Here is a 24,489-nt window from a genome sequence, read left to right as displayed (position 1 = left end):
AACCTTTCCATATCCCTTTGTTTGTTTCCAGTCTCGTTCCGTCTCCAGAATCATGTAGCACTGCCGTGCTGGCGTCCGACACCCTTTCAATTCCTTCGGGAAAAGCTTTACGTGCAAACCCATGTCAATACACGTACGCTGTCAAATGGATTCTTCGCATTAGTCTATTAGACCGAAGTCTTTTTCCTAATATTAGTGATGCTTTCATCGTTCTCCCTACGCTCATGCTTTGAAGCACAGCTTCTCCGCAATATATGGCTTGCTATCTCCCCACCTCCAATTCTGCATGGCTCCGGTCCGTATACGCAAGGTGGGCAGCTCTGCCAAGTATCAATTGCCTTTGATCTCACACAGCAAACCGTAGTAGGTGCCATATAAGAGATTGTTCATGCATCCCTACCCATGCATGTTTCTCGTCTGGACTCTAATTCGAGTGGATTCGTGGTATAGGGACCGCCACCTTTATAGTACATCATGGATACAATCTCACGTCAGAATTCACAGCCGGCGGCTCGCGTTCAATGAAGACAAATAAGAAACCCTGTCTCATACACCGTGCCGGCTCAATATGATGACCCTAGCCCAGGGAGCTATCCAACCCCTGTGCCTCTTCACAACTACACACAGAAATCAGCTTTGCTGGTCTTTCAGGCCCCATGTATTAAGTTTAGTACATCGACCACTGCAATTGTCATGACATGTTTCCAAGTCGTTGTAAACTCACCGCTCTCCACACCCGCGATTTCTACTTCAGCAACTCCTTTTCCAATGGCTACCTCTTCTGAAACCTCTCGCCAGCAAGCTCCTCCCCAACAAGTCTCTCGTCGGCGAGCCTATCCTCAATTATCTTATTTCCACCATCTCCCGCGGCTCATAAAGCCTATCAACCGAGGTATGACCTCCAGAAAGAGTAGATCTCGCTTAGAGCAACCGCGACCTTTTCATCAGTCATCTCAAGCGAGCTCATGTGACGGCTTCGGAAATTGAACATGACTTCCCTGATACTCAGAAGAAGGCCCCACTGGCCAGGAGAAAGTTTCAGTAGGTGTTACAAACAAAATCGAGCTTACAGTAGAATCGAAGAACGTGCTCAGCGGGGCATTACCGGGCCAAGCAATTACGGACCATGTACTCTTCGACTTCCTCGATAAGCAAGATAAGCCCATCAGAATCTGAGCTGATCTTGACCATCGAGGCCACGAACACGAGCGATCGGGCCGCAAAACGACGCGCCTACCAGAGAAACACTTGCGAGCTCGATCGTCGAAAAGCCAAATCTGCGCGAGAAAAGACCCTGACGCTGGTCCGAGACCAAAGATGGATGCTAAAAGAGAGATCATGTTTACAGCCCATACGTTGTCTGTCTGTGGCTGTGGACCTGCAAACCTTCCCTCAGAGCCCTGCAACGCTCCTGCCAGATGCCGACCTCACGCTCGTAAGCTTTGTAATCTAGAGAACAGAAGTCTGAGTGACCTGCATGTCTTTCCATTCGCCCTCAATAGCAGATTTATGAAAGAGAATCTTTTTTACCAATTCAGTCGACAAATCAAGCGATTCTTTATCGTTTGAGTCAGGTCAGAGTGTAGAACCTTCTTTTGAGTGAGGCCAATGCGACCTTTGATCACCCGGAAAAAGAATTCTCCCTGTCATGCTTACAGAATTACAGTTGACATGAACCGCCAACAACAAGGGTCATGGTGCATCATTCCCTAATCACGCACGTCTCCTATGCGACGTCTACACTCCGAACACCAAAATCGTTGACCCCTACAGCTTTTCATCATCATCCCATCCAGTATAGTACCCAAGGTTTTCAATACGAATACGTTCCCCAAACATGTACGGATCTCAGAGAGCACGTTCGGCCAACAACAATACCGTCGGTAATACCGCGTATGGCCGCGAGCAGGATCCTCCAACCACGCATCTCCAAGAAGACAGACCGACCATCGAGGTACCCAAAGGTCAGACCAGGCGGTCCCCCTCTCCGCGAAGTAGTACGCGGTGTCTTTCACACAGACCCATATGGAACAGGATGGGTCATCCGCGCGCCCCTACACGAAGAAGACTACGAAGGCGGTGCGAACTATCAAAGCAAGTACATTTCGGGATGCGACTACAACTTCGCGCACACCAAAAAGCGCATTCTGATCGTCTTGGCCGAATACCACTACCACTACCTAGCTATCCCCCCATACACTCACGACGACAACGGTCTCAATCGGAAGCCGAACCAAGATGGATTTGTGTATGTGCATGACAAGTATCGCGTGAGCAGACGGCCTTTGAAACAGAGGAAGGACCGGCATCTTGACGCCGCTATCGATCTCCAAACCAGGATCCCGCATTACCGTCCAAAGAGTGCGGCGCATCTCAATGAATCATATTGTGGCGAGGAATTACTCCCTGAAGGTGGAATACCACGGCCATCTTACAAAAGACTCCGACAAGAAGCCGCTGGACATCGCCAAATCACATTTGACAAACAAGCTCACGTTCAAAGGATGTACAGCCTTGACTGCAATTGTGGTTCAGGTCACCTCCCTGAACGGATATCGGATCTTGACATTCAGCAGGCTGGTCTTGGTGGGTTGGAGCGAGTTTCGTTTTGCTTCTTGATTCTGGGTAACAGTCGTGGTGCATGTGCCATGGTGTGATTGTCATTTTTAGATCCTACCTCAGAGGCTTCTCTTGCGTTCATCTGCCCGTTACTGATGATGTGGAACAATTTGAACACCAAAGCATTTGAAAAGTGCTCTAGCTTCGAGGCTGATTCCTCTCGTACTGGCTTTGCCCCCAATCCTGTCATAGCAACTACCACTCGAACTTTGTCTTCTTCCACTGAATCTCTTTGGGCTCCTATGTCGTTTCCTCAATGCTGTTACCGTTGGCTACTCCTCTTCAGTCTCGCCGACTGTATCTCCTACAGGAATCTCCTCCTTCTGGAGCGAATTGCACTCTTTCTTCCAGCTTCCAATCTCGCGACGTAACGATGATCATCGACCATACTGAAGCTATCTCGCAGCTCCACAAGTTTCGCGTACCACTCGTCGATGTCGACTAGCTCATCGTACTCCGGAGTCGTCAGTCTTGTTCAGCCAGCTTTACACAAAGTTTCGGTCCACGGAATCTATCGAAACCCGATCTTCCACCCGATAAGCTCTGAAAGCCTTATCGATGACACTGGTCGCCTTCAGAGCTAATGCACCGACTGCTTTAGCTTGCCCCTAGGCTTGTTTGAAAGACAGCTCTCATTTGACGATGTAAAAGTAGGTGAAGAGATATGAAGAGGGGCCGGTTGATACGGATAGGTAAATACGCAAAAGAATAGTCTGATCGCTCGCTGCGGGATTTTGCTTCTGCACCCCTTTCAGCTTGCATGCATAGCCGCATACGCTAGTGCACCCAAGCCGTCAGTCCACCAATCCGTACGGCTACATGCATGGATCTTCACTTTTAGCCCGCAATGCCTTGTTTGCGATATCACATTCTTGCAAGAAGTCATAGCGCTGCCTTCGCGGGTTTCAGCAGTTTACCCTGCTGTCGATCTCGAGTCCTTTTCCTCAAGTATGGGTCCTTTCTTGCTTCTTCGCCCGCTCTTCGTTCTGCTCTGCTGTTCCATCTCCAGGCACCAATGGATCCCTCACCCGGCCCAGAGTATTTGCCGAATCCGATGCTGTTCGGAGCTGAAGTGGCGTCAGATCCTGGGCTCGACCCCAGAGTGTCGGGCAAAACCCAGACGCCAAGGCTTGATATGTGTCGCTCAGGGCCTGGTATCCAAAAGACAGGATTCTCGGAATTGGTGCGAAAGCGTACGAGAGATGCCAGGGCCATGTCCATCGCCGACGACGCACTTCCCGCTCGGTCAAGCTATAGACCTGGAGAACAATTCGCCCTACCTCTCCGGCTGGTATTAGCGCAGCGCTCGGTGAAGAACCAGATCTTCACCTACATGGACCAGGGAGACAAAAAGGCAGAAATCGAGTCCAGAACCGGCCTTTCGCACCGATGCATCAAGTGGTATAGACGCATGTGGAGAGCCGAACGCAGTCATCCACGTCCTCAATCTAGGAAACTCCCGAAGAGCTCAGCGCGGAGACCACGATCACCGAACACGCGAAATGAGCGAGCGTCGCGGAAACGGCGGAGGTATGAGGATCAGAGCGACTCCTCGGTTGTCGGCAATCCTAGTGGTTCCAAGCGGCGGCGACTGCATCGTACCGTGAAGCAGCCGAAAGGATGCTCCTTGCGTGCGGGGCTGGAGGTGTCTGAGGTTGATGGAAGGGATTTTGCTGAAAGAAAGACGAGAGGACTCAGCCCTTCACAGGGCAAAGAGGACATTCCGGAAAGGGATGAGGCGATGTCGATGTCAGGCGAGTTGATGACATTGCCAATTCGTGATCTTGGACCATAGCGGGACCAGGTGACTTGAACGGTACATTTGACGTCTTGAGTGTGCTGCAGTGTCGTTTGAGATCATTTAAGGGACAATGGGGTAAGGCATTGGTTATGCTAGGAGGATGTTGTATACAACTCTTCTCCACCAATTTTTCGGCGTTTCCCTCACGTGAGGCATAAGCACAGCGGCGGCAGAGTCTTTTTGCTGTGAGTCAGTGCTGTTGAAGGAAAGACTGTGTCCATGGAGCAGATACTAATGCCCATGCCCGATACGCTTGCACTTTTTTCAGTGGCCTTTTCGTACGTAAGCTACTCACCGTCCTTCAACACTTTTGTGTAAGTGAGCTCGGGTAGTTGAAACATACATCTCGCGCTGGACCTCCATCAAAAAAACACAATCCGTTGACCCATCTTTCCGCTTCCAGTCGAGGTAGGCCTTTGAAGGTGTGTCCTGTAATATCGACTTCCAATGAAACAATCTTATTCAAAAGCCTTTCTGCATATATATCATCTAGCGCCTTACCGCCAGATTTAGCCTGGGTCCAGGCTGTGAAGACATGAGATGGCAGTTCCAGAGCAGCATCAGTTACAAAACATCCACGGTATGGATTAGTGCCTTCTAGACAGCTCAGGTAAAGCGTCTTACGATCCCTGATGGCTTCCACAACTTCCTCGACCATCAAGTCTTCGTACTGCTTCGACGGGTATTGCTTGCCCTTAGCGTCCTCGTCCAGATAACCTTCAAGATCGACTGCAAGCCTCTCGTGGCCTCGTACTTGCAACTCAACAGAGAGTTGCCGCAGCCGTTTCCTCTGATACGCGTTCGTGCCATTGAGGGATTTCTTTTCCGATGGATTTTCAGAGGCAAAGGTCCCAGTATCAATCGCTTTGTATAATTTCCAGAGCCGACCACTGGTCACGATGCCTTCTGGGGAGAGCCGAACGTCGACCAGGTGACAGCTTTTGATGAATGTTGGTTCCTTGCTCTCGACAGGAGGGTCAAAACTGTCCAAGGCGAGCAGCCGCAGGTAATCGAATATGTTCTCGGAAAGCGGGTTGTTATCATGCTCACGGCTCATTAATTATTTCACCATTGAGCAGATAGAAAGCAAGGACAGATATGCTCAAACTGCAAGAGTTACCCTTCAGAATCTTGGTATTCAGTCGGGCGGAATAGTCGCAACAATTAGCGGCAATAGCCAGAAGATCCGAGGCTACTGAAATATTTTTGCTTCCGATGTCTGCGAATATGAAGGGCGACATTGCCTTGCTGGCCAAGTCCCCATGCTTGCATAGGATGTTGTATCTTCCCGCCCTCTTCAATATATCTTCACACCTAGCGCAACCTGTCTGCCATTCATGTCCTTCTTTCCGGCGGAAAGCTCGGCAAAATAGCGTGGACTCCTCATGGAAGTAGGCCGAATTCACTTGCAGTTCACCTGGGACACCGCACCACTTTTCTTTAGCTTGTTGATCGCTCAGACATAGTGAATGGGGGATGAGGATGTTGATCTTCACTGCCGAGCGGTAGTCTTCTTGGAAGACCCATGCCCTCGTGCACCACTTATCAGAAGTGATATAGTCCAGTAATTCCACAACTTCCAAAGCCATCTCTACAGACGTTTCTGAAGTGTAGAGTATACACCAGTTCCGAGCGATGTCAGTCACGAATAATCAATGATCCCGCAATGATCCCCAGAAATGATGCCGCGAGAAGGAGCAGGCTTGGCGGCTCAGACGCGCTAAGCCTGTTAGAGGGTTTTGAACACCGTCAGCGTTGAAACCTTCTCATGAACTTTCCAGTTTCCCGACTCCCGAATTACGCGTTGATCATATGTTGAAATAACCCAGACTGCCACTTTTCTTTATAGTTTGCCTGCCAACGATTCATTCTATAAAATACCCATGTACAGCTATCACTGGCATCCTGACCGGATAGACAGTCCTGTGAGCATTAGGTGAGTTGATTTGGTTCAGCGCATTCATTCACTTTCATACGCGAGGGCTCAATCGGACAAGCTTGAGATTTTATCCAAGATAAATGCTAATCTTACCCGACCTATATACCCACGTCCGATTCGCCAACGTTAGAACGGCTTAGCGAAACTGAGTGCCGACGCTCCAGGAATTCTATATTTACAGGTCCTAAATAATACTCCTCCGGGCCGTCACCGCGAGCGAGAGCACATTCGTACTGCCACTGGTCGATCGGCTTGCGATATTCCTCGAAGTCTATCTGGCTGATGCTGTCCGTCTGGTCGACTTCCTTTGAATCCCAATCATCAACGTCGACTGGTTCGAACTCTTCCGGATCACCCGTCTCGGGAACACTGGCCATCCAAGTATAGATGTCGCTGAAGTCCTTCGAAGCATTGTACAAAGCCATTTGATTCTCCGGCATGCTTTCCTCATAATTGCCAAAGTAATTCGTCTGCTCATAGTCGGATCCAGTTGCACCGACAGCCTGAGCGTATGCTTTTGCGCCATCGAAGGCTTCCTCGGCATCGATCAAGGCTCGAGTGATTTTCTGGCCATGCCGGACCCTGTTGCGATCAAATTCGCTGCGAGACATGTTGTAAATACCTGTTTTGATGCCATCCTGAAACTTTGCCAAGTTCGTCTCGTACGCTTGCTGTCGATCATCAAATATGTCTTGAACTTTGTGGAAGGTCTCTAATTTGTCATTGTAATCCTCCCAAGCCGCTTGACGAACAGAATCCTCATCAGCTGGAACTTCGTCTGAGCTGGCTGGAACTTCTGCGTCGATTGCCAAAACCACTGGCTGCTGCCTAGAAACGTCTGCACCGCGTACTGTATTCTGGACCTCGTTTTCATTGTTGGCATTTTCGTTGGGTGGTTGATTGTAGATTTCGTTGGAATTCTCATCCTCCTCGCTGTCGGCCTCTATGAACGGTGTGAGAGGCCTGTGTGGTTCGAGTAGATTAGCTTCCTCCATGGCTGTCTCCAGCACCCATTGTGTATACGCCCTGGACGCTGCGACACTGCTTTCGAGGAGTTTTGCGCCTTTTTCGACCTCACTTCTTTCGCTGACGAGCCTCGATCAACTCAGTTTCTCTCTTCTGGGAGAGTTCTCCGAGCTCGTCGGCTTGTTCTTGATTCTGCGCCATCTCCAGGGATTCTCTGACAAGACTCATATAGGCTTCGGCATTGCGAGCATCTCGCCGTACTTGTTGAAGCGGTCCTTGTTTGCCCGACAAGTGATGACTGTCTTCGTAAAGATCACGAGATTTTGCGACAAAGACTTCCGTGACTAGTAGAGCCAGACAGTCCTTTGAACCATCATTGACAACGACGAATCGAGCTGGGCCTTCAGTAAACTGTGGTTGCTGGTTGAGACTTAGGTCGATGGGTCTAGTTGATGTTGGGGGAGTACCCTGAGGGTACGTATTGTTGCCTCCTACATTTCCCGTTATATCTTCGCTTCTATCGCGGTCTGGGCTGTCTTGGGATTTATTGTTAGTTGGCGGAGATTTTGTAGCATTCAATAGTCCGCTCTCAATGTCACCTGAGGCCTTTGGTGGCGGCCTTCCTTGCCAGGCCTCCAGTAGACCAACGGTCTTCTTGAAGATGAAGTTCTTTACGCGGGTATCCATACCTGCAAACCTGAAAAACGTGTGATGATAAATGCGATGATACCAGCAGGGCATAGATCCTGGTATCTTAGACTGAGCAATGGTGGAGTTTGCAGCTTGCAGCGAATGTCTTACCAGAAAAAGGGAGCAAGAGATCAAGAGGCTTGGAAGGATCTGGGTTCTTTGTAAGATTCATTGTGCGGGATTGACAAAGCGCATAAGTTTTGAGGACTTCTGCATGAGACTAGCCGGAGAGTGTTCTCTGACTTTCATGACTTTGCTTTGTGGAGCCGGCTGTTTCTCAAAGCCAGTCTTTGTTGCCTTGTCATCCGAAGAGAACAAGGTCAAAGCAATGGTGAGCAGAAATAGTACTGCATGCATCTTGATCCATTGGAGATGTTCGTGTTGGGTCTTTGTTCAGGCAAAGTACCTCCTCTTTGTCCCCCACAAAAACGACATTGTTCACTCTCTGAAACAACAGGCACCATCTTGGCCATATCTTCTGTCCGATCATCATCTCCGCTTGCTGTTAACAAAACTCTTGAGCATCCGTAAATCTTATTTCAAAACAATTCAGATCTTAGCGAGTCGGCGTCATTGTTTGCACGCACCACTGACTATCATCATTAAACTCACACAGAATGCCTCGAGACGGTCGACCCGTTTGGCAACCCAGCAATGCGCCCAGAAAGAACCAAAGCCCAAATGCACCCAGCATTCTTCCAAAACGAGATCCCATTCCTCCCACGCCCACTGGTGTAGGAAATCAGGCTCCACGACGATTTGCAGGAAGTGTCGTTTGGGGGAGATTACAGTCGCCTCCCCATAGGCCTAGCAATCTGGGCGACGGCACATCCGGCAAGTCCGGGGTCGTCGATGAACTTCTTGAGGGTGATGAGTCCTGGGCGACTCAAGCGGCTGATCCAAAAACAACAGCGAAAGCTGGAAAGGACACTCAGAAGGATCTTGTCACCGCAATGGCGGGACTTACGGTGCAGCCTAGCCCAAAGACCGAGTCGACAGTTCCAGAATGGAGGCGGGATAAAGAGAAGCCCCTATTCCCGAAGCCTTCGGCTAGCCGAGCCGGAAGCATTTTCCCACGAGGTGAGAAGCAGAACTTCGTTCCAAGCTGTGCAGCTGGCAGAGCAGGGTCCGTGTTGACGCGAAACGCTAATCATCGATCAGGTCAAAACGACCGTCCGTTCAGAGGGGCGGCTTCCGTAATGTCGTGCACATACCAGCGAACACCCGATCAGCCACGTATGAACGAGGCAAGGCCCGATGATTATCGTCCATTCTTCAAACACGAGTTCGTACTAGGAACCATCCTTCGAGGCATTATCCATGAACAGGACATCATGGGAACACCAGACCCGGCGATGTCTCAAGCTCCGACAAACTTTACTAGTGCTAATAATCGAGACAGGGCTCCAACAGCACCTACCGAATGCCGACAACCGACACATCGGCCATGGAGAATGGGGTCCAATCTATTCGGAAAACCGATTCCTCATCGTGGTGCACAACCGACCCGGGGATCACTACTACGCTATACCCGTGTACTCGCACAAAGGTAACGGTCTTGCCAAGAAGCATCATAAGGAGGAGTACGTGTCAGTCGCGGACGGCCGTTACCCTGGCCATGTTGTACAGCAATCCGCACATCGCCCCATCACCGCTGTGCTGAAGAACGGTGTTGACGAGCTCTTGCCCATGAGTGCCGCCTATGCTTCGTATGCGGTTCCACGCAAGTATGGACTACCCGTGGCCCATCAGGGAAGATTGGATGACGAGAGTACAAAACGCCTGGTTGCGATGTATCTCAAGTGGACCGACCGTAAGGAAAGTGATGAGTTGTAGCGTATCGATCCCAACGGAGTGGATAAAAGTGAGCCGCAGCGTTCGATACGCATGCTGACGAGGGACTCAGCAACATCGATCAAATACAGGGCTTGATGGTGATTTTTTGTGGGACCTCGTAGTAATGGAAGGCAAGTACTCTTTCTTTCCATCGCTTGACGTCTTAAAGGGAAGTGTGTTTATTGGTATCTCTGTTCATAGAAGCTTCACGTATTGTTGCCATTGTTAGTAGCCTTTGATTATAATTGTCTTCGCAGTCTACTCGAAAGGTTTTGTTCTCCTATCAATAAAAGACTGCCCCAGACAGAGTGTTATGCAGCCGAGAAACTTCAGCCTTTGTTGCCGCGCTGGTCGAAAATTTCATTGATTTGTACCGCTTTGACCGTCACACTTTCTGATCTTTTACCTGAATCATCAACAAGGCTCTGAGTTTAGTCAGTGGTCCGATCAGACAAGACGACACAATGCTATTTCGCAATTTGAGAATGTCTGCGCCATCAGTCCCATACTGGGCTGTGCTGTGATTTACGTTCCAAGTACTGATTGGTTCCTTGCTCGATGGGTGCATTTGAAGGCCAGTTGTACGGCCTAAATATTGACGGCTTTCAAGTATTTATGTTAGTTCATCACCATCATCCCAACTCTGACAGCTATAACCCCCGAATGAATGTCGCCGCTCTACTTCATTCACCGGCCACATACGCATAGCCTCCGGCCACGTATCCCAGGCCTCCGGAGAAGCGTCAGGCTGGGGCTGAGCGCAGAGTTGCTGCCACCGGTCGAGGTTTTTTCGGTTAAAGCCATAATCGATCGCACTCGCACTGTCTTGTATCTCAGCTTCCGGGACCTCCCAGTCATCGTCTTCGCTGCCTCTCGCAGTGTCTGGTCCATCTTGTCCTTCGTTCCACTCGCCGTCTTCAGTGTACCCTGGATTATTATGGCTGTTTGGATCTTGGAGCACATCAGCGTCGAGGACGTTTGCCAGCCAGTCATGGACAAATCCCCAATCTCTTGTGGCTATGTAGGATGCCATGTGGTCATCTGGCAGACTTTCCTCATAGTGGCCGGACGGCTGTCCGTACTGGGAGTCGATGGCGCCAACGGCTTTGGCGTAAGCTTCTGCCTGATCAAAGGCTTCCTCGGCATTGATCACGGCTCGCGTGATCTTTGATCCGTATTCCACACCGCGACGATCAAAATCACTTCTGGAATAGTTGCAAACACCGTCTTTCAGTCCCTGTTGGAATTTGGCCAAATTGTCCTCGTATGCGCATCGTCGGTTATCGAATTTAGCCTGGACGACATCCAATGTCCGCGATCTCTTGCCTAATTCTTCGAGAGCTGCTCGGCGGACCAGCTCTGCTTCACTGAGTGGAGATTTGACATCGTTCTCAGAGTCTGGAGCAATCGGGCCTTGTGGTGGAGATTTTGTGTTTCCGATATCGCTTTCGTCCTCGCCGAGCAATTCTGGGGAGGGCGTCCTATGCGGCTTGAGAAGATTCGCTTCTCTCATAGCCGTCTCCAAGACCCATTGTGTATGATCTCTCGAAAGGTTAACACTTCTTTGAATGCGACGATACTCCTCCTCTAATTTGTCTCTTCGCTGACAGGCCTTAAGTAGCTTGGGATGTTGTTGCTCAATAAAGTTTTCGAGCTCGTCAGTTCTCTCTTGACTTCTTGCTTTCTCCAAGGATTCTTTTGCTTTTTCAAGAGATGAGTGAATTTCTCGGGCGTCGATTTTCGCATGTTCAAGAAGTCCAGACTTGATCTCAAGCTGCAGCTTATCCTCGAAGAAATCACCGAGCTTCGCCATCAGACTTTTGGTGACAAGCAAGGCCATGCAATTCTCCGAACCATCATTAGCTGTTATGAATCGTGCAGGTCCTTTAGTCATCTTCGGCTGTGGTGCTTGCTCCTGCTCGAAACGATGGTCGTTGGATCCTACGAAAGCGCCCACAACACGGAAATCGTCGAGCTCTGGAGTATCCTTTAATGGGCCGTCAACTAAGGACTGCCGCGACAAGTCCAACGGGCCACTCTCAATGTCAGCCGTGGTCTCTGGCCGTAGTCTTTGCTTGAAGACTTGCAGTAAGCCATATGCCTTGTTGATTCTTGCATGAACATAATCTCGCACACGTTCCATGTCTGCAAAGTTGAGGGTAGTATGCAGATTCAAAGGTGGTGTATTGGAGGGTGCGTTAATGCTGTCTCCACGTGGGATTCTTACCAACTGGAAAAGCGCAATTTGTGTGGATTGCAGCAGAAGTGTTATTATGGTAGGGAAAAGAGATTCTACTGGCTTCTAGATGAACCCCATGCTCTGCTTTGTTCTAGTTAGATTGAATGCTGCTCATTGTGCAAAAGCTCCCAGACTATATTTTTCTAGCTTTGTTGGGCGCGTTTTGTGTTCTGCGGCCATTGTTTTGGCAGTACCTTGATTACGAGATCGCGAAAGCCTAGCACGACTGTTATCTCTGTGTGTAACAGCCGGTCGTATAGGGGTACAACAATTCCATTGTCTTCCCACAGCCGCGTCTTTTTTCTGGTTCGTGATGCCGCATCTTTGTCTCTCGAATGAATGGCGTTGTGCGATTTCAAACAGATGAAGACAGAACCCAAGCTTCAATATGTCTTTGCTTACTTTGCTTTAAATTCCTTCACCTTTCACCCACCTCCTATTTGAATTCGTTCACCATTACAACCTTCAGCATTTTGACTTAATCTGACAACAAGTCAAAGCTTTCCCATTGAAAACCAAGCCAATACCCACCAGCAAAATGTCCCAAAACAACACAGGCCGCTATCCAAACAGCAAGATACGGAGAAACAACCCAGTTGCAATTAAGTCTAGCATTGTGGTAGGGACTACCAGTAATGTCGGAAAACCTCCTATCAATGTGGGAATGACGCGGCATGGACGCCCTCAGCCCAGTAACGTGGGTAGGAAGGTCTGCGTGCCCAGTAACTTGGGGACAATCAACGAAACGAGTACAGACTTCCGTTCTACGCCTCCCAAATCAGGCGGTTTGGATGAGGGTCCAGACGAGGAATATTGGGGTGACAAATGCACCAGCTCCTCAGGTGCACCCCGATCTGAATTACACGATCAACAATACTTGGCCAACTCGATGAAAAAGCTCGCCACTAATTCCGCTCCAAAAGCAGAGCCAACCGAGAGTAGATGGAAGGGTCCTCGGCCCTCAAGCGTTGGAAGCTATTGGACGGAAAGAACTCAACGCGCTAAAGTTCCGCCTGCCATGGAAATCGCGGACAACCGTGACTATCACACATTTCCTAAATACGAATTCAAGATAGGGATGATCTTTCGCGCCCCTATCCATGAGGAGGATTACATGGGGGCTACTGCAGCTGCGTGTTCGGCTCCTTCCCAACTTTCCATTGCTGCTTCAGATATGTCCACCCCAAGCGGTTTTGCGAAGAATCACCAGCAGATGACGGACTTCGGACCGGTCTATTCCGAGAACAGATTCATGGTCGTTGTTGTCTTGGGGACTGATACTTACATGGCGCTGCCTTTCTACACACACGCTGGAACCGGTACCGCATACAAGCAAGCAAAAGACGAATACGTATCCGTCCAAGACCACCGGGAGCCCGAAAAATGCATTCGACAGGGCAGAGTCGATGTGGTACGTACCCTTGTGCTGAAAGAGCATGTCAAAACCTTGCACGAGTTCACTACAGCTCATCTAGGAAATCCAGTCTCCCGAAAGTACAGGTTACCTATTGCGCACCAAGGCAGGTTGACCGACGAAGATACCGAGAGCTTGGTGTCCTTGTTCAAAACATGGATCATGGAGCATTGAGGCTGGGCCTCCTTGCAAGTTGCAAAACGGTAGGGTTAATAGTGTGGAGGATTGCTGACGAAAATAAGACTGGGTACCGTACTTGAACTGACAGCAGTGTTTCCCTAGGATCTGGTTGTAATATTGTTTAGCGGAACCCAGAGCAAGATCCTTAGACAAGGTAGATATAGCCAGTGGGCAATCAGTGGCGTTTTCCTTCCAGGAGCTGAGAAAGTATTTAAATAGACAGTGTCCCCTGTATTGTGTCTTCCTTAAACCAAAATGTTTAATCAGATCTACACTCACCACATATGGGCCCCAGCGAGCCCCAGAAGAGACCCTTAGAGACACCGAGTATACTTAATCCTAGGGTAAGTATACTCGGAGTCCTCTTTCAATAGACCATTTTCTCCAATCCTTCATCAGTTTAAAATCCTACAGCTGGCCAGACAACGAGCGCACAGCAACATCGGTGAATGCAAGCTGTAGAGGCCACTCGACAGTATATTCAGAGATCTGAAATCACTGGTATGCGTACAGTTAGGCCGTGTTCATATGAACAACCGAGCGCCGGCTCAAAAACGTCGACTACATGACATTGAAGCTTAGGAGGTGATCTTATTACCGCTAGTAATAAAAACGTAAAGTTAGCTCCTTTTCGCCCACCCATCTCAATTGTCTCCAGAAACACTCAAAGCCATGGACGCCCTCTATCTGACCGGACATACGTATCACGATATAAAAGGATGTATGAACACTTGTCCATCTCGTGTCAGTGTGACTTCGAATGGAGTGAGGGAAAGTTATGGGTATCAACTTGATGCTGATATCTAATTCCACTAAAGAGTACCTTCGTTATCAGCAGCAACCCTTTTCCCATCTTATCCTCTTGCGATAGGTGCTCGTACGGGCGCCATGTTGAGGGGCGTCCCTACCCTCGATGGGCGGTTATCGCGTGTCGCAAGCATTCCAGCATGCGAAGATGAGAAATATCTGTCCGCTCCTGCATCAGGATCATATGTACAAGCTGTGGCGAGTACTTAAAGATGCTGAGACCCGCCCCCCCATAGCATTTGCTTTCACATCCTGGCTGAGCGTGCATCATCCGCGCACCTAAATGCCCTCAATGTCAAAAAGTCGTACTTTTTCAGCATATCTTTTTCTCACAGTCCTTGCGAGATTTACGTTCTCACTGCCTGTCGTGCCGGTGAATTCGCCCTCTCTTTCGCTCATCCAAGATTCGCTCGCTCTTAAGCTATCACAAGCTACGAAATTATCACTGCCAACGTAATCAGCCACGTTCCCACACAGGCATAGTCGCTAACATTGAGGATCATAGCTCTGATATATTCACCATCCCCAAGACAGTCCTGACTCTGAAGTTTCATGAATTCGGGCCCCTCTTGGACCCTACGGACTTGAAATCCTTCTTCGTGGAAGCGAGCAACGACATCCAACATCAGATTGACCAAAGTAGCGTGAATGCGGCGTTTTCCGAGCGATGGTACAATTACACATCAGATGATGGATTAGTGCTGGAACTATGGAGTAGGTCCGTCTCCCTGGAAGGGTGTGTGAGCTTGGGAGAGCTGCGTAATGTTATCAATGGGCTATCGCTGTACATGATCCAAAGACGATCCCGAGCGGTTCGATTCCAGGTAATTCAAAATCTGGGTGCTACCAAAGCCATCATCATGAATAAGGGGTCTATCAGACAAGACATTGCCTCGTCGGCTATCGAATCTAAGCGAGAAGTTGCGCGACCACCTTCGGTGCAATACTCTTCTATGTCATCAGCCACTGGTGTCATAAACGGGAGTACCCTGAGCTTGCCGACGGCAGACGAATTTCCTATCCCCCACACTGACTACACACTGCGCCTCGGGAATTTGGGCTCCTATTTGCATCTCTGGGATTTGGAAAGCCTTCTCGTCGCCGTCAGCGCTGCCATCAAAGAAGAGATCACCGCCCATGGCAGGAATGCTCGTTTACCCTCAACAGAGTACTCGAAGAGCTTAGGAGGCTTGCAGTTGTGGATACAGAGAATGCCATGGGCTACGGCCAATCTGGCTTGGGCTGAGCTGGCAATCATTGCTGAGGGGCTCTGGCTTTACATTGTCAATGAAGGGCACGACCGGGAAGCTTTTATCGATGTCATCAATCATGTCACGGGCAGACAAGTAGCCTTGGGTTGGATTGGGAAGCCACCCAGGCCTCTAGAGCATTCTTCGTCGTCTGGAGCTGTAAGGAGAGACCTCCATGCGCTTGCTTCTCGGTAGATGTCGTGAATTTGCGTTCAATAGCATAACAGTACGACATGAAATAAGACAAAAGGTTTGAAGCAACTGAAAATCATACGAATTACAATAAACTTTGCGCACTCCCATCCCTAAATAGAAAAACCCCGCTGACTGGACACTTACCAGCGCGACGATACGTCGATATCTAGAGCAGCTGTCACCGTCAGTATTGGTAGGAGGTCTTGAAACCTACCGTCCTGTAGACTGCCCTACTCAGGCTTCATTCCCAGCATGTATTGGCCAAAGAGTTTCACAAGAACGTTCTTTGAGTCTTCTCGCAGACGCCCTTGAGGCGCGACTGGCAAAGTGTATTTGCGCGAGACTGGATAGGCAATGTGAGCCACACTCTTTGGGAGTAAATGCTTACAATCGGGCTTCAGGTACTCGGTATGCAGCAGAAACCCAGCCTCCTGAAGAGACCTTGGTTCGCGGTAATCCTCGATGGATGCGTACTCCCATTTATTATCTTTGTGAGCGAGACCGTTGCCTCCGTGAGTGTAAAGAGGAATGGCGAGATAGTGGTCGTAAAACAAGGCTACGACAATCATGAAACGCATTTCTGTATAGATTGGATCGTTCCAATTTGAAAAGGTGATGTGCCGCCTTTTGTTGGGTGTAGTCCGTGGTGTTGACATTCCGGAGTGAGAGTATCTTCCTTGTTCATCGGCGGTTTCCGACGCTTCCACTGACAGGGGCCGAGGTGTCCACTTGAAGTCTTCTTCATGAATGGGAGCCTTTATGATCGTTCCAAGATTGAACTCTTCCTTAGGAAACCGGCAACATATAGTCGCACTGATATCCTTCATACGCGGAAGCGGATAGTTTCGAATTTCCAGTATCTCGAAATCGGCTCTGGACCGGCTTTTTTTGTCAATAGGGTTATTGGGATTGTACGTACGTGACTGGTAACTACTGATAGAATCCCTTGAGATGGCACTCGCAGTAGACGATCTCAGCCTCGCTATGGCGCGATTTTGGATTACATGAAGAGCAGCATCTTCTCGAGGGTAGTCCCGGTCGCTGTCGCAATGCTGCCTTTTGTTTGGCGAGTATTTATCAGGTGATGAGTAATGATGGCGCAGTGAAAATCGGTCGCGTGTTGGTGACCAATGGTCGATCGAGTGGCTATGCACGGTGGACCTGCCATCCGTGCGAGTGGACATTTGCGTGAACGTAGCCGTCGAAGTCATGTTCGAGAAAAAGTGGATTTCACAGCAGTCAATGCTGTTTGTGAGTGGTAAGGCGTGGTTTTAGTTCACTAATACTGTCAAGTTGAACGTGGAGAAAATGGAGATGATTCTTGATAGTTGCAACGAAGCGTGGACCACCTATGTGACAGAATATGGTTTTCGTTCTTTCATAATTGTACAATACTAGCTGTCCGTAGGACAACGGACAGTCTTTCATGACAATCACGTGCTAATAGCGGACAAGCAGTGGGATCAGTCTAGCCCTCAATTCTTTGTTTACAGAACAAACCTCAAAGCAATGTTGTTCAACTCTGATCACAAGTACGCAACAAGCAACTATTGAGAACAAGTCCGAGGTTAGCATCTTATAAAAGAAGGTGCGGTGGCTCCTATGACCAGGAGCATCTTTACCTAATGCAAGCGAAGATTGACTAAAAAAGAAGGAACAGCAGAGCAACAAAGCGACCAGCGATCCCCTATTTCTCCAGAGCTATCCTAACCGGATGCGACCATAAAGGAATCGAAAAACAGCACGACCAGTTGAACCCCTTCATCAAGGTTTCCCCCGAACTATAAACGTTATATACATCTCCAGATTTACGACAACTGCAGCCTGTCGACGCAAGCTAAACTGGCCCTCTTTGAGCACCGTCACGTAGTGTCGCACAAGCCAGCACTCAAACCTGGTCTTTCCATTACTACGATCTTTGCATAGGAGGCTTTGAGATGTCTCATCAAGATTCCAACCCTTCGAGTCAGAGTCTCCAGCGTTCGGGCGCAAGTAAATCCGCTCCCTACAGAGACGACAAATTCGATACTTCGCGGAATATGAATGGCAAACGCTCACAAGGCGACCTTCGGGAGGACCAAGTGGAGGCTCCACGGAAACGTGCTCGCCTAGACGGTGACCATCACAGTGAGCGAGTAGAGTCCCAGCAGCCATCAAACCCTATGACGAAGATTTTGAACCCAACCCAGGAGCAAGAGTTCGTTGATGGACCAGGTCATATCGTCTTCACTGATGAGCGAGGTAAACGCTGCCCGGCAATCTGTTTCAACAAAGCATTGCTCAACACCTTCACGCGCATTGCCGTCATTAGCCGTGAGGTACAAGAAAGAGATGGAGCAATACAGAAGGCACAACTCGAGCTCGAGCAGATCAAGTCGTCAAACCAGTCGGCTGGGATAGAGACAGCAAAGAGAACAGTGGAAGAGGCCATTAAAACGCAGGAACACATCGAAGCGGGAATACCGGAGCTGGTCGAAGCTCGGCGGCGACGTGATAGTCTTGCGCAGGAGAACAAATGGTCAAAACTAATACTCGAGAACAGCAGAGAGGTTGCTCAGTTCGTGATTGAGCAACTTCTCAACAGTGAGAACCTATTGAATATTCCAACAACGTCCAAACCCCAGGAGCCGTCTGAAGTTAATAAAGACGACTCAGCAGAACCTGCGCCGGTTCCCCAGGAGACAGTGCATGATACTCAAAGGTCCAACGTATCTGACAGCAGTCTGGCCTCGTACACCACAAGACTGCAATCACTCGTCAACATCGAGGAACAAATGACACCTCGCCAACTAGCTCTTCGACACTTCAGATTCGCGGCGGACGAATTGGACTACCGCAAAGGAAAACTCACTTTCATGCAGGAAGAGTATGCGCAAGCAGAAGCAGCAAACAGAAGACATCACCACGAACAATACCCTGACAGGCCTGCGAGTACCACCCAAACCGACATCGACTTACAGGTCCTCCAGGAGAAACAAAAAGCTACCAGGATGGTGATTGTGGCCGAAGAAGCGTACGATCGCACAGAGCAACACGCGGAGGCCCTCGGTCTAGGAGACATCTTGGCAGATCCACATGCTTTTTATTGGGGCGAAAATCACAACGAGTTTCCGCTGCGTATTACGAGAAGCCCGCCGTCGGTGTTCCCTGTTAATCGGTCGCGGATCGAGGCTTGGATGGCATCAATTCCAGATTCTGCTGTGGTGGTTCCTGAAAGGCAGGAGGACGCTGAGCTAGCCGGGGGCGATGACTGGGAAGCAAAGTCGGTCGAAATATTCGAGAGTGTCAGCGTCGTTGCTTGCGACATGTATCGCAAGAAGATCGATAAGTGGCAGGAGCTTTCTGGCCGTTTTAGAGAAGGCGAGGGGGAGGGACGGTCGCCAGGGAATGTGCGCCGGAATCCTCGGAGAAGTTGTCGTGGTAGGCAGTCTCCCGGTGAGAGCCCTCGGGTTCGGTCGTGAGAGAGACCGAAAGGACAAGGGGATGTATTGTATGATCAATATTCAAAATATGAGAACGCGCTTGCTGGCAGAGATCAAATTCAGAGCATCGCTTACCCTGTCTACTTTGTCCTGCGCTAATGTGTGGATCTCAGAGAAGATGCTCATATTGATGGTTTGAGCAGTGGACTCACAATGCTAGCTTGCCACTCCCATAATGCCAGGACGAGATTCAAAATGAGTCCCGGCCTCCTTACTACAGCCACACTTGATCAGAGGGAAATTTAGAAGGTACGCAAGGTTTTGGTCCTGGACTACAACATATTCAGGAGTAGCACTCAACGTTCTTCGGACAAAAGACCATGAACAATTCTGGGGATAGTGGAGTTCATCTTGATACAACGATATGTAAAATACAACAATTTATCACAAATCTAAGAACAGACGCAGCAAAACAATGATTCCAAAAAGATTAACGTTAACTCACAGATTAACGCAAAGCATCAGGACCCATCTCCCATAACCACGAAATCTATAGAAACCCCAATTATTGAACTCAGTATGAGACCCATGTCCGTGTCTTCGTCAGCTCTCGCCCCAAACCTGCAGCATTCTCTGTCGAAGCTCGTATGGATGCTAGTCTTCATAGCTTTCCTCATCGATCCATGATTCGCGGTGAAGTCTCACCAATCGCCTCGCGCTCGCTTTGTCCAACTTCCCTTGGTAGGCCACAGGCACGTCATATCTGCAAGGGAGTGCATAAGGGATCCACGCAGCGCTCACCGGGTCCAATTTGTCGCATTCTGGGCTCAGGAAGACCGTGCGTAGTGGTTGGTGCTCCGACTGTTGTATGCATTTTCCGAGCTGCCGATGATCCTCAACAGATACCCAGCTCTTTTTGTCAAGAACGTTTGCTAAACCTTTACCTTCATGCGTAAATAGCGGAATGGCCGTAAAGACATCCTCGGCCACGTTGACGACAAAAAAGATCCTGTTCTCGGAGTAGATGGGACCGAAGTCCCCGTGATGCCGGTGTTCCTTGCGACGTTTGTCACCTCTTCCACCGTCGACCAGTGTCGAGGCTTGCGAAGCCTGCGCAATTGCTGCCTTAGACGTCCCCTTGAAATCTGATTCATGGATGTTCATGCGGATAATCATGCCTACCTTAAACTCGGATTTTAGAAACGGGAGGTACTCACGGTATGTGGCTTTTTCCATTGGAGTCTGGTTGTATCTTCGCTTGTACGAGATGGAGTACGCACTGGGCGTAGGCTTAGGATGGTCGCGATCGGATCTTGGTAAGTACTTGCTCACCTTTGAGCTGGCGCTCGATGTGAAGACCGGTCGCTCCCAATCCAAACATCTTCCTACAGGCATTGGCTCGGCCTTTTTGGAAGGACTAATTGAGAGCGAAGCCATTGAATCCACAATACCTTGCTGACCATCTGGTCTCGGTCTCAACTCTTCCTTGGAGCTTACGGCAATATTCTGATCTTTTGCGGAGACATTCCTCCAGGAACCATCTTCGGGAAGGCGTGAAAGACGTGACCTGGTCTGTACGGTGCTTGCGGCGTCATTCTTCCAGGAACCGTCCTCAGGGAGTCGCGATTTGGTTCGTACTGCAGCGTTATCCTTCCCTGAGTCGTCACTAGGAAGACGTCGATCTGTAGTCACTGGCTTTTGTGTCTTAGTATGAGCTTGCGAATACATGCCCAGATTACTGGGTGTGCTCGGGAGATACTTCCCCGTATTGCTAGACATGTTTGCGTTGTTATTCATGTTCTGTAACGCACTAGGTGGTTTGGGTGGGGGCATGCCTCCAGATTTCCCGATTCTGCTTGATTTATGAGGGGGCGCCTCACCTCGAAGTCTTGATGCATAGCTAGGTGCTCCAGGGAGTTGGAGGCCGGATGACATCTTGTTTGTAGATAAGGGATCAGCTGTTGTTGCGATAAAAATGAAGTGGGTAGTGTGAAAACGATCTTGCTGCCTAGAGAGAAGGCGAATGCTGAATGGAGAGGATACGACTACAGCAGTGCTAGATATTGGTTAAACACAGGACAATGGCACTCAAGCAGCACAAAGAACCGCTTTGTCCAACATACCGAGATAACAAAGAGGGAGCAAAGCAGAGCAATGCAGTATTGGAGCTTCAACAGAGATAACGCGTGGGGCGATTCAAAAACAAGGGTTTAAGGATCTTTGTACGTAGCCTGTAGAGGTAGCGATTAAAAAAGAAACTTGAGACAAAGTGCCTAACAAAGCCAGATTGTAGAGAGTGCCAGAGGTATGTATGACAAAGCCGTCAAAGGACCGTCAACACCCATTGACTTTGTCCCTTCCCCATTTCCAAATAATTCTGGCGACATAAATCTTCCGTGTAAGGACAGCACTTACAATCTAATTTACCAAAACCGCGCTCTGATCACGACTCAACAGTCTATGCCCAATATATTTCACCGCATCTTTCATCACACCGGCCTCAGCTTTGCAGTCATGGAGAATCACGTACACAAATTTCTGAGTAAAATTAGGCCAGCATTTGGTCTCTTGCGGAGGGGTTCTAGGGGCACGCTATCAGCAAAGGTCCCAAGGGACATTGAGAGTGGTTTGCCAAATTTCACACAAACTCAATCGCAAGACGTCGCGCCTGACGCAGCCGAGAACGCTTCACAGGCTCAAAACACAGAAAGCTTGAGAGCTAATAACGAAGACCCTGTCGACCTTTCAGCCGCAAATACTGAGCAAGACGACGATCACATCGAGCAAGGAGATAATCCGCAACCGTACTTCACGGAAGGCCCTTCTCGATTTGTCTTAGCCAAGGATGGCTCAAAGGACTGCGTAGCACTGCTTGTGAACGAAACATTTCTCACCAAGCTGCGTGACCTTTTCCAAGAAGACCGTGATCTCGGTGTTCTAGACGGACCACTTTGCCATGCGAAGATGGATCTTAGAAATATTGAGCGTTCAATCCAAGAAGGGCAGAACGCCTTGGAGACGGCAGCGAGTGAAGAAGAAGCAGAGCAGCATCAGAAAATCAAGGAGAAACAAACATCCGAGCTTTTCAAAATCCGTCGTTGGAAAGATGAGCTCGAGAAGGAGCGTGGCCTGGTCAAGGGCAATCTTGAACTGTCCAGAAATCATACTCAGTGGGTTTTGGAGACGGCTATGAGGGAAGCCGATCTTCTAGGACCAGAGAAGCCGTTGCCAGCTGTCTTGCTTCGTGAACAAGAATCCGAAGATATGGAAGAAGAAGTCGAAGTTACTGAACACCCGATGCCTGCACAAAGTCCAGTAGCGTCAGTCGCATCTGATCCTAGCGAGATCGAGGCAAGTCAAGAAGAGCAACAGCGCCAGGAAGCCTACGAGGAATTCATAGAGCGTTCGCAATATTTGGACACAGTTCAAGAGAAGTTTGACGGTCAGAGGGGCCTTTACCAGGACAATCTAGCTGAGTACCAGGAGATGGCCGCAGCTGGTACTATCGACATGTCTAGAAGCGACTTCGACCGCCGAAAAGTTCGGTATGGACAGCAACTCACACGAGCCTTGATCGATGCAGAGGAGGAATTCGAGGAAGCAAGAGAACGTGCCCAAGCATTAGGCGCAATAGGTTCCGATCACGGGCAAGAGTTTTACTATGGAGCCGAATATGAGGAGAGCTGGCCGGAGAACAAGATCGCCGACTATAACTCCTCCCACGACTGGGGTTTCATCCATGACTGGATGGACAACATCCTCAACACCACCAGTCAATCAGACACCGAATCGGTGGAGATAGACGAATGGGACGCAGAAGAGGTCGACGTGAATGACAGTATCAGCGTGATAGACCGCGAAGACTACCGTCAGGACATCGAGCGGTACCGAAGAATCTGCGCTCGTCTGGAGGATCCCTGTCCAGCAGTACGGTGGTTGGGACAGCCCGATGCCCAGCCTTTGGAGCGAAGGTACTCGTTTTGGATGTAGTGTCGCTGTTTGCGGTTTGAGTATATAAGTTCAAGTAATCAAGAGATTTGTGCAGGCATGCCGCCAAAAAAAAATTACAGTTGTAGCTGTATGGGTCCCCAAAAGATCGAGACTCATGACTGCGAAGAGCAGATTTTTCCTCTGTCGAAAGCTCTGTCTGAGCTGGGATTCATTTCAATGACAAAAAAAACATTGGGCTTGATATTCACGAGCTGGTTTGTTGCCAATTTGCCTGCTATGTCTATCTCTGCGGAAATCTGAATGCTCATCATCGATTCATCGTGAAACAGATAAAATACGAGTCGTACTTAACAAGCGTGTAAATTCGATACCTGAGGTACCTCAGCTTCCGCAAACATCGCGGCATATTTCGACAAACACCACTCAACCCTTCCACCCTCCTATAGCCGTCTAGGTACATCCACTCGCCCACCATGTCTGCAGCATACGACCGCGAGCAGTACGTCCACCCACACCCTGCCCTCCCCGTCCCCTCCTTCCCCCCCCCCCCCCCAACCACCTTACAATCTCTAACCCCAACCCACAGACAAAACAACACCCGCCTCTCCGAGCTCTCCTCCAAAGTCTCCGCCCTCCGCGGCGTCACGGTCGACATCTACGACAATGCGCGAGACCAACACGTCATCGACAACAGCGTACGTTCCCGTTCCACTCCACCCGCCTACTACACCGATCGTCTCGCTTTTGCTAACGATTCCGGCCCCGCCCCACGCAACAGTCTGAAGTCTTCTCCTCCATGACGAACTCGATCAAAGGGTCCGCCGGCCGTCTGGGCCGAATGGCGCAGCAGGGGAATAAAGTTGCGATACTGAAGTTGGCCGGGATCATCGTCGGTGTGGTGGTTGCGCTGTGGTGGGGGTTGAGCTTTCTGTTCCGGTCGAGGAAGGCTTGAGGTGGTGGTCTCGTTGTCGTGGGTTTTTGGGAGAGGGAAGGATGTGTGGACGAGGGGAGGGAGAAAATGCCGAGGAAGGGCTTTGAGGGGGCCAGGACAGAGACGGCAAACATGATACGCTGAGTGTGGCATGATTGCAATTCTGAGGATTTGGACGTGAGTTTGAAGTGTATGGCGATGTCTATATTTCTGAAAGAGCGCTAATGTCTTGAAGCTCTAGTAGCTGTC

At 49.6% G+C, this 24,489-nt stretch overlaps 13 protein-coding genes across 13 annotated transcripts; 8 read left to right on the top strand and 5 right to left on the bottom strand.

Annotated features, from left to right (window-relative positions):
- Positions 1–198: 198 nt before the first annotated feature.
- On the top strand, positions 199–3,064 carry HO173_001579 (uncharacterized protein; the record flags this gene model as incomplete). Its single annotated transcript, XM_037303518.1, has 3 exons — positions 199–310; positions 1,774–2,590; positions 2,971–3,064. 3 exons carry the CDS (start codon positions 199–201, stop codon positions 3,062–3,064), a joined length of 1,023 nt encoding a protein of 340 aa, XP_037169240.1.
- Positions 3,065–3,466: 402 nt separating this feature from the next.
- HO173_001578 (uncharacterized protein) lies at positions 3,467–4,414 on the top strand (the record flags this gene model as incomplete). Its single annotated transcript, XM_037303517.1, has 1 exon — positions 3,467–4,414. The coding sequence occupies one exon, from the start codon at positions 3,467–3,469 to the stop codon at positions 4,412–4,414; it is 948 nt and encodes a 315-aa protein (XP_037169239.1).
- Positions 4,415–4,721: 307 nt separating this feature from the next.
- On the bottom strand, positions 4,722–5,477 carry HO173_001577 (uncharacterized protein; the record flags this gene model as incomplete). Its single annotated transcript, XM_037303516.1, has 1 exon — positions 4,722–5,477. One exon carries the CDS (start codon positions 5,475–5,477, stop codon positions 4,722–4,724), a length of 756 nt encoding a protein of 251 aa, XP_037169238.1.
- Positions 5,478–6,457: 980 nt separating this feature from the next.
- HO173_001576 (uncharacterized protein) lies at positions 6,458–8,372 on the bottom strand (the record flags this gene model as incomplete). The annotated part of the gene is made up of 3 exons (XM_037303515.1): positions 6,458–7,322; positions 7,438–8,022; positions 8,224–8,372. 3 exons carry the CDS (start codon positions 8,370–8,372, stop codon positions 6,458–6,460), a joined length of 1,599 nt encoding a protein of 532 aa, XP_037169237.1.
- A 260-nt stretch (positions 8,373–8,632) lies between these two features.
- Positions 8,633–9,851, top strand: HO173_001575 (uncharacterized protein; the record flags this gene model as incomplete). Its single annotated transcript, XM_037303514.1, has 2 exons — positions 8,633–9,251; positions 9,418–9,851. 2 exons carry the CDS (start codon positions 8,633–8,635, stop codon positions 9,849–9,851), a joined length of 1,053 nt encoding a protein of 350 aa, XP_037169236.1.
- Positions 9,852–10,464: 613 nt separating this feature from the next.
- HO173_001574 (uncharacterized protein) lies at positions 10,465–11,994 on the bottom strand (the record flags this gene model as incomplete). The annotated part of the gene is made up of 1 exon (XM_037303513.1): positions 10,465–11,994. One exon carries the CDS (start codon positions 11,992–11,994, stop codon positions 10,465–10,467), a length of 1,530 nt encoding a protein of 509 aa, XP_037169235.1.
- Positions 11,995–12,628: 634 nt separating this feature from the next.
- Positions 12,629–13,678, top strand: HO173_001573 (uncharacterized protein; the record flags this gene model as incomplete). Its single annotated transcript, XM_037303512.1, has 1 exon — positions 12,629–13,678. One exon carries the CDS (start codon positions 12,629–12,631, stop codon positions 13,676–13,678), a length of 1,050 nt encoding a protein of 349 aa, XP_037169234.1.
- A 1,105-nt stretch (positions 13,679–14,783) lies between these two features.
- On the top strand, positions 14,784–15,936 carry HO173_001572 (uncharacterized protein; the record flags this gene model as incomplete). The annotated part of the gene is made up of 2 exons (XM_037303511.1): positions 14,784–14,944; positions 14,997–15,936. 2 exons carry the CDS (start codon positions 14,784–14,786, stop codon positions 15,934–15,936), a joined length of 1,101 nt encoding a protein of 366 aa, XP_037169233.1.
- Positions 15,937–16,166: 230 nt separating this feature from the next.
- On the bottom strand, positions 16,167–17,147 carry HO173_001571 (uncharacterized protein; the record flags this gene model as incomplete). The annotated part of the gene is made up of 2 exons (XM_037303510.1): positions 16,167–16,279; positions 16,325–17,147. The coding sequence occupies 2 exons, from the start codon at positions 17,145–17,147 to the stop codon at positions 16,167–16,169; spliced, it is 936 nt and encodes a 311-aa protein (XP_037169232.1).
- A 726-nt stretch (positions 17,148–17,873) lies between these two features.
- HO173_001570 (uncharacterized protein) lies at positions 17,874–19,397 on the top strand (the record flags this gene model as incomplete). The annotated part of the gene is made up of 1 exon (XM_037303509.1): positions 17,874–19,397. One exon carries the CDS (start codon positions 17,874–17,876, stop codon positions 19,395–19,397), a length of 1,524 nt encoding a protein of 507 aa, XP_037169231.1.
- Positions 19,398–20,012: 615 nt separating this feature from the next.
- Positions 20,013–21,293, bottom strand: HO173_001569 (uncharacterized protein; the record flags this gene model as incomplete). Its single annotated transcript, XM_037303508.1, has 1 exon — positions 20,013–21,293. The coding sequence occupies one exon, from the start codon at positions 21,291–21,293 to the stop codon at positions 20,013–20,015; it is 1,281 nt and encodes a 426-aa protein (XP_037169230.1).
- A 372-nt stretch (positions 21,294–21,665) lies between these two features.
- On the top strand, positions 21,666–23,348 carry HO173_001568 (uncharacterized protein; the record flags this gene model as incomplete). Its single annotated transcript, XM_037303507.1, has 1 exon — positions 21,666–23,348. The coding sequence occupies one exon, from the start codon at positions 21,666–21,668 to the stop codon at positions 23,346–23,348; it is 1,683 nt and encodes a 560-aa protein (XP_037169229.1).
- Positions 23,349–23,782: 434 nt separating this feature from the next.
- HO173_001567 (uncharacterized protein) lies at positions 23,783–24,261 on the top strand (the record flags this gene model as incomplete). Its single annotated transcript, XM_037303506.1, has 3 exons — positions 23,783–23,808; positions 23,896–24,004; positions 24,088–24,261. The coding sequence occupies 3 exons, from the start codon at positions 23,783–23,785 to the stop codon at positions 24,259–24,261; spliced, it is 309 nt and encodes a 102-aa protein (XP_037169228.1).
- Positions 24,262–24,489: the final 228 nt, after the last annotated feature.

The sequence above is a fragment of the Letharia columbiana genome (genome assembly GCF_014066305.1).
Source record: "Letharia columbiana isolate WasteWater2 chromosome Unknown Sc0000003_s0, whole genome shotgun sequence".
NCBI classification, from domain to species: Eukaryota; Fungi; Ascomycota; class Lecanoromycetes; order Lecanorales; family Parmeliaceae; genus Letharia; species Letharia columbiana.
Note: the sequence above shows the minus strand (reverse complement) of the source record. Positions and strands in the feature narration are given on the sequence as shown.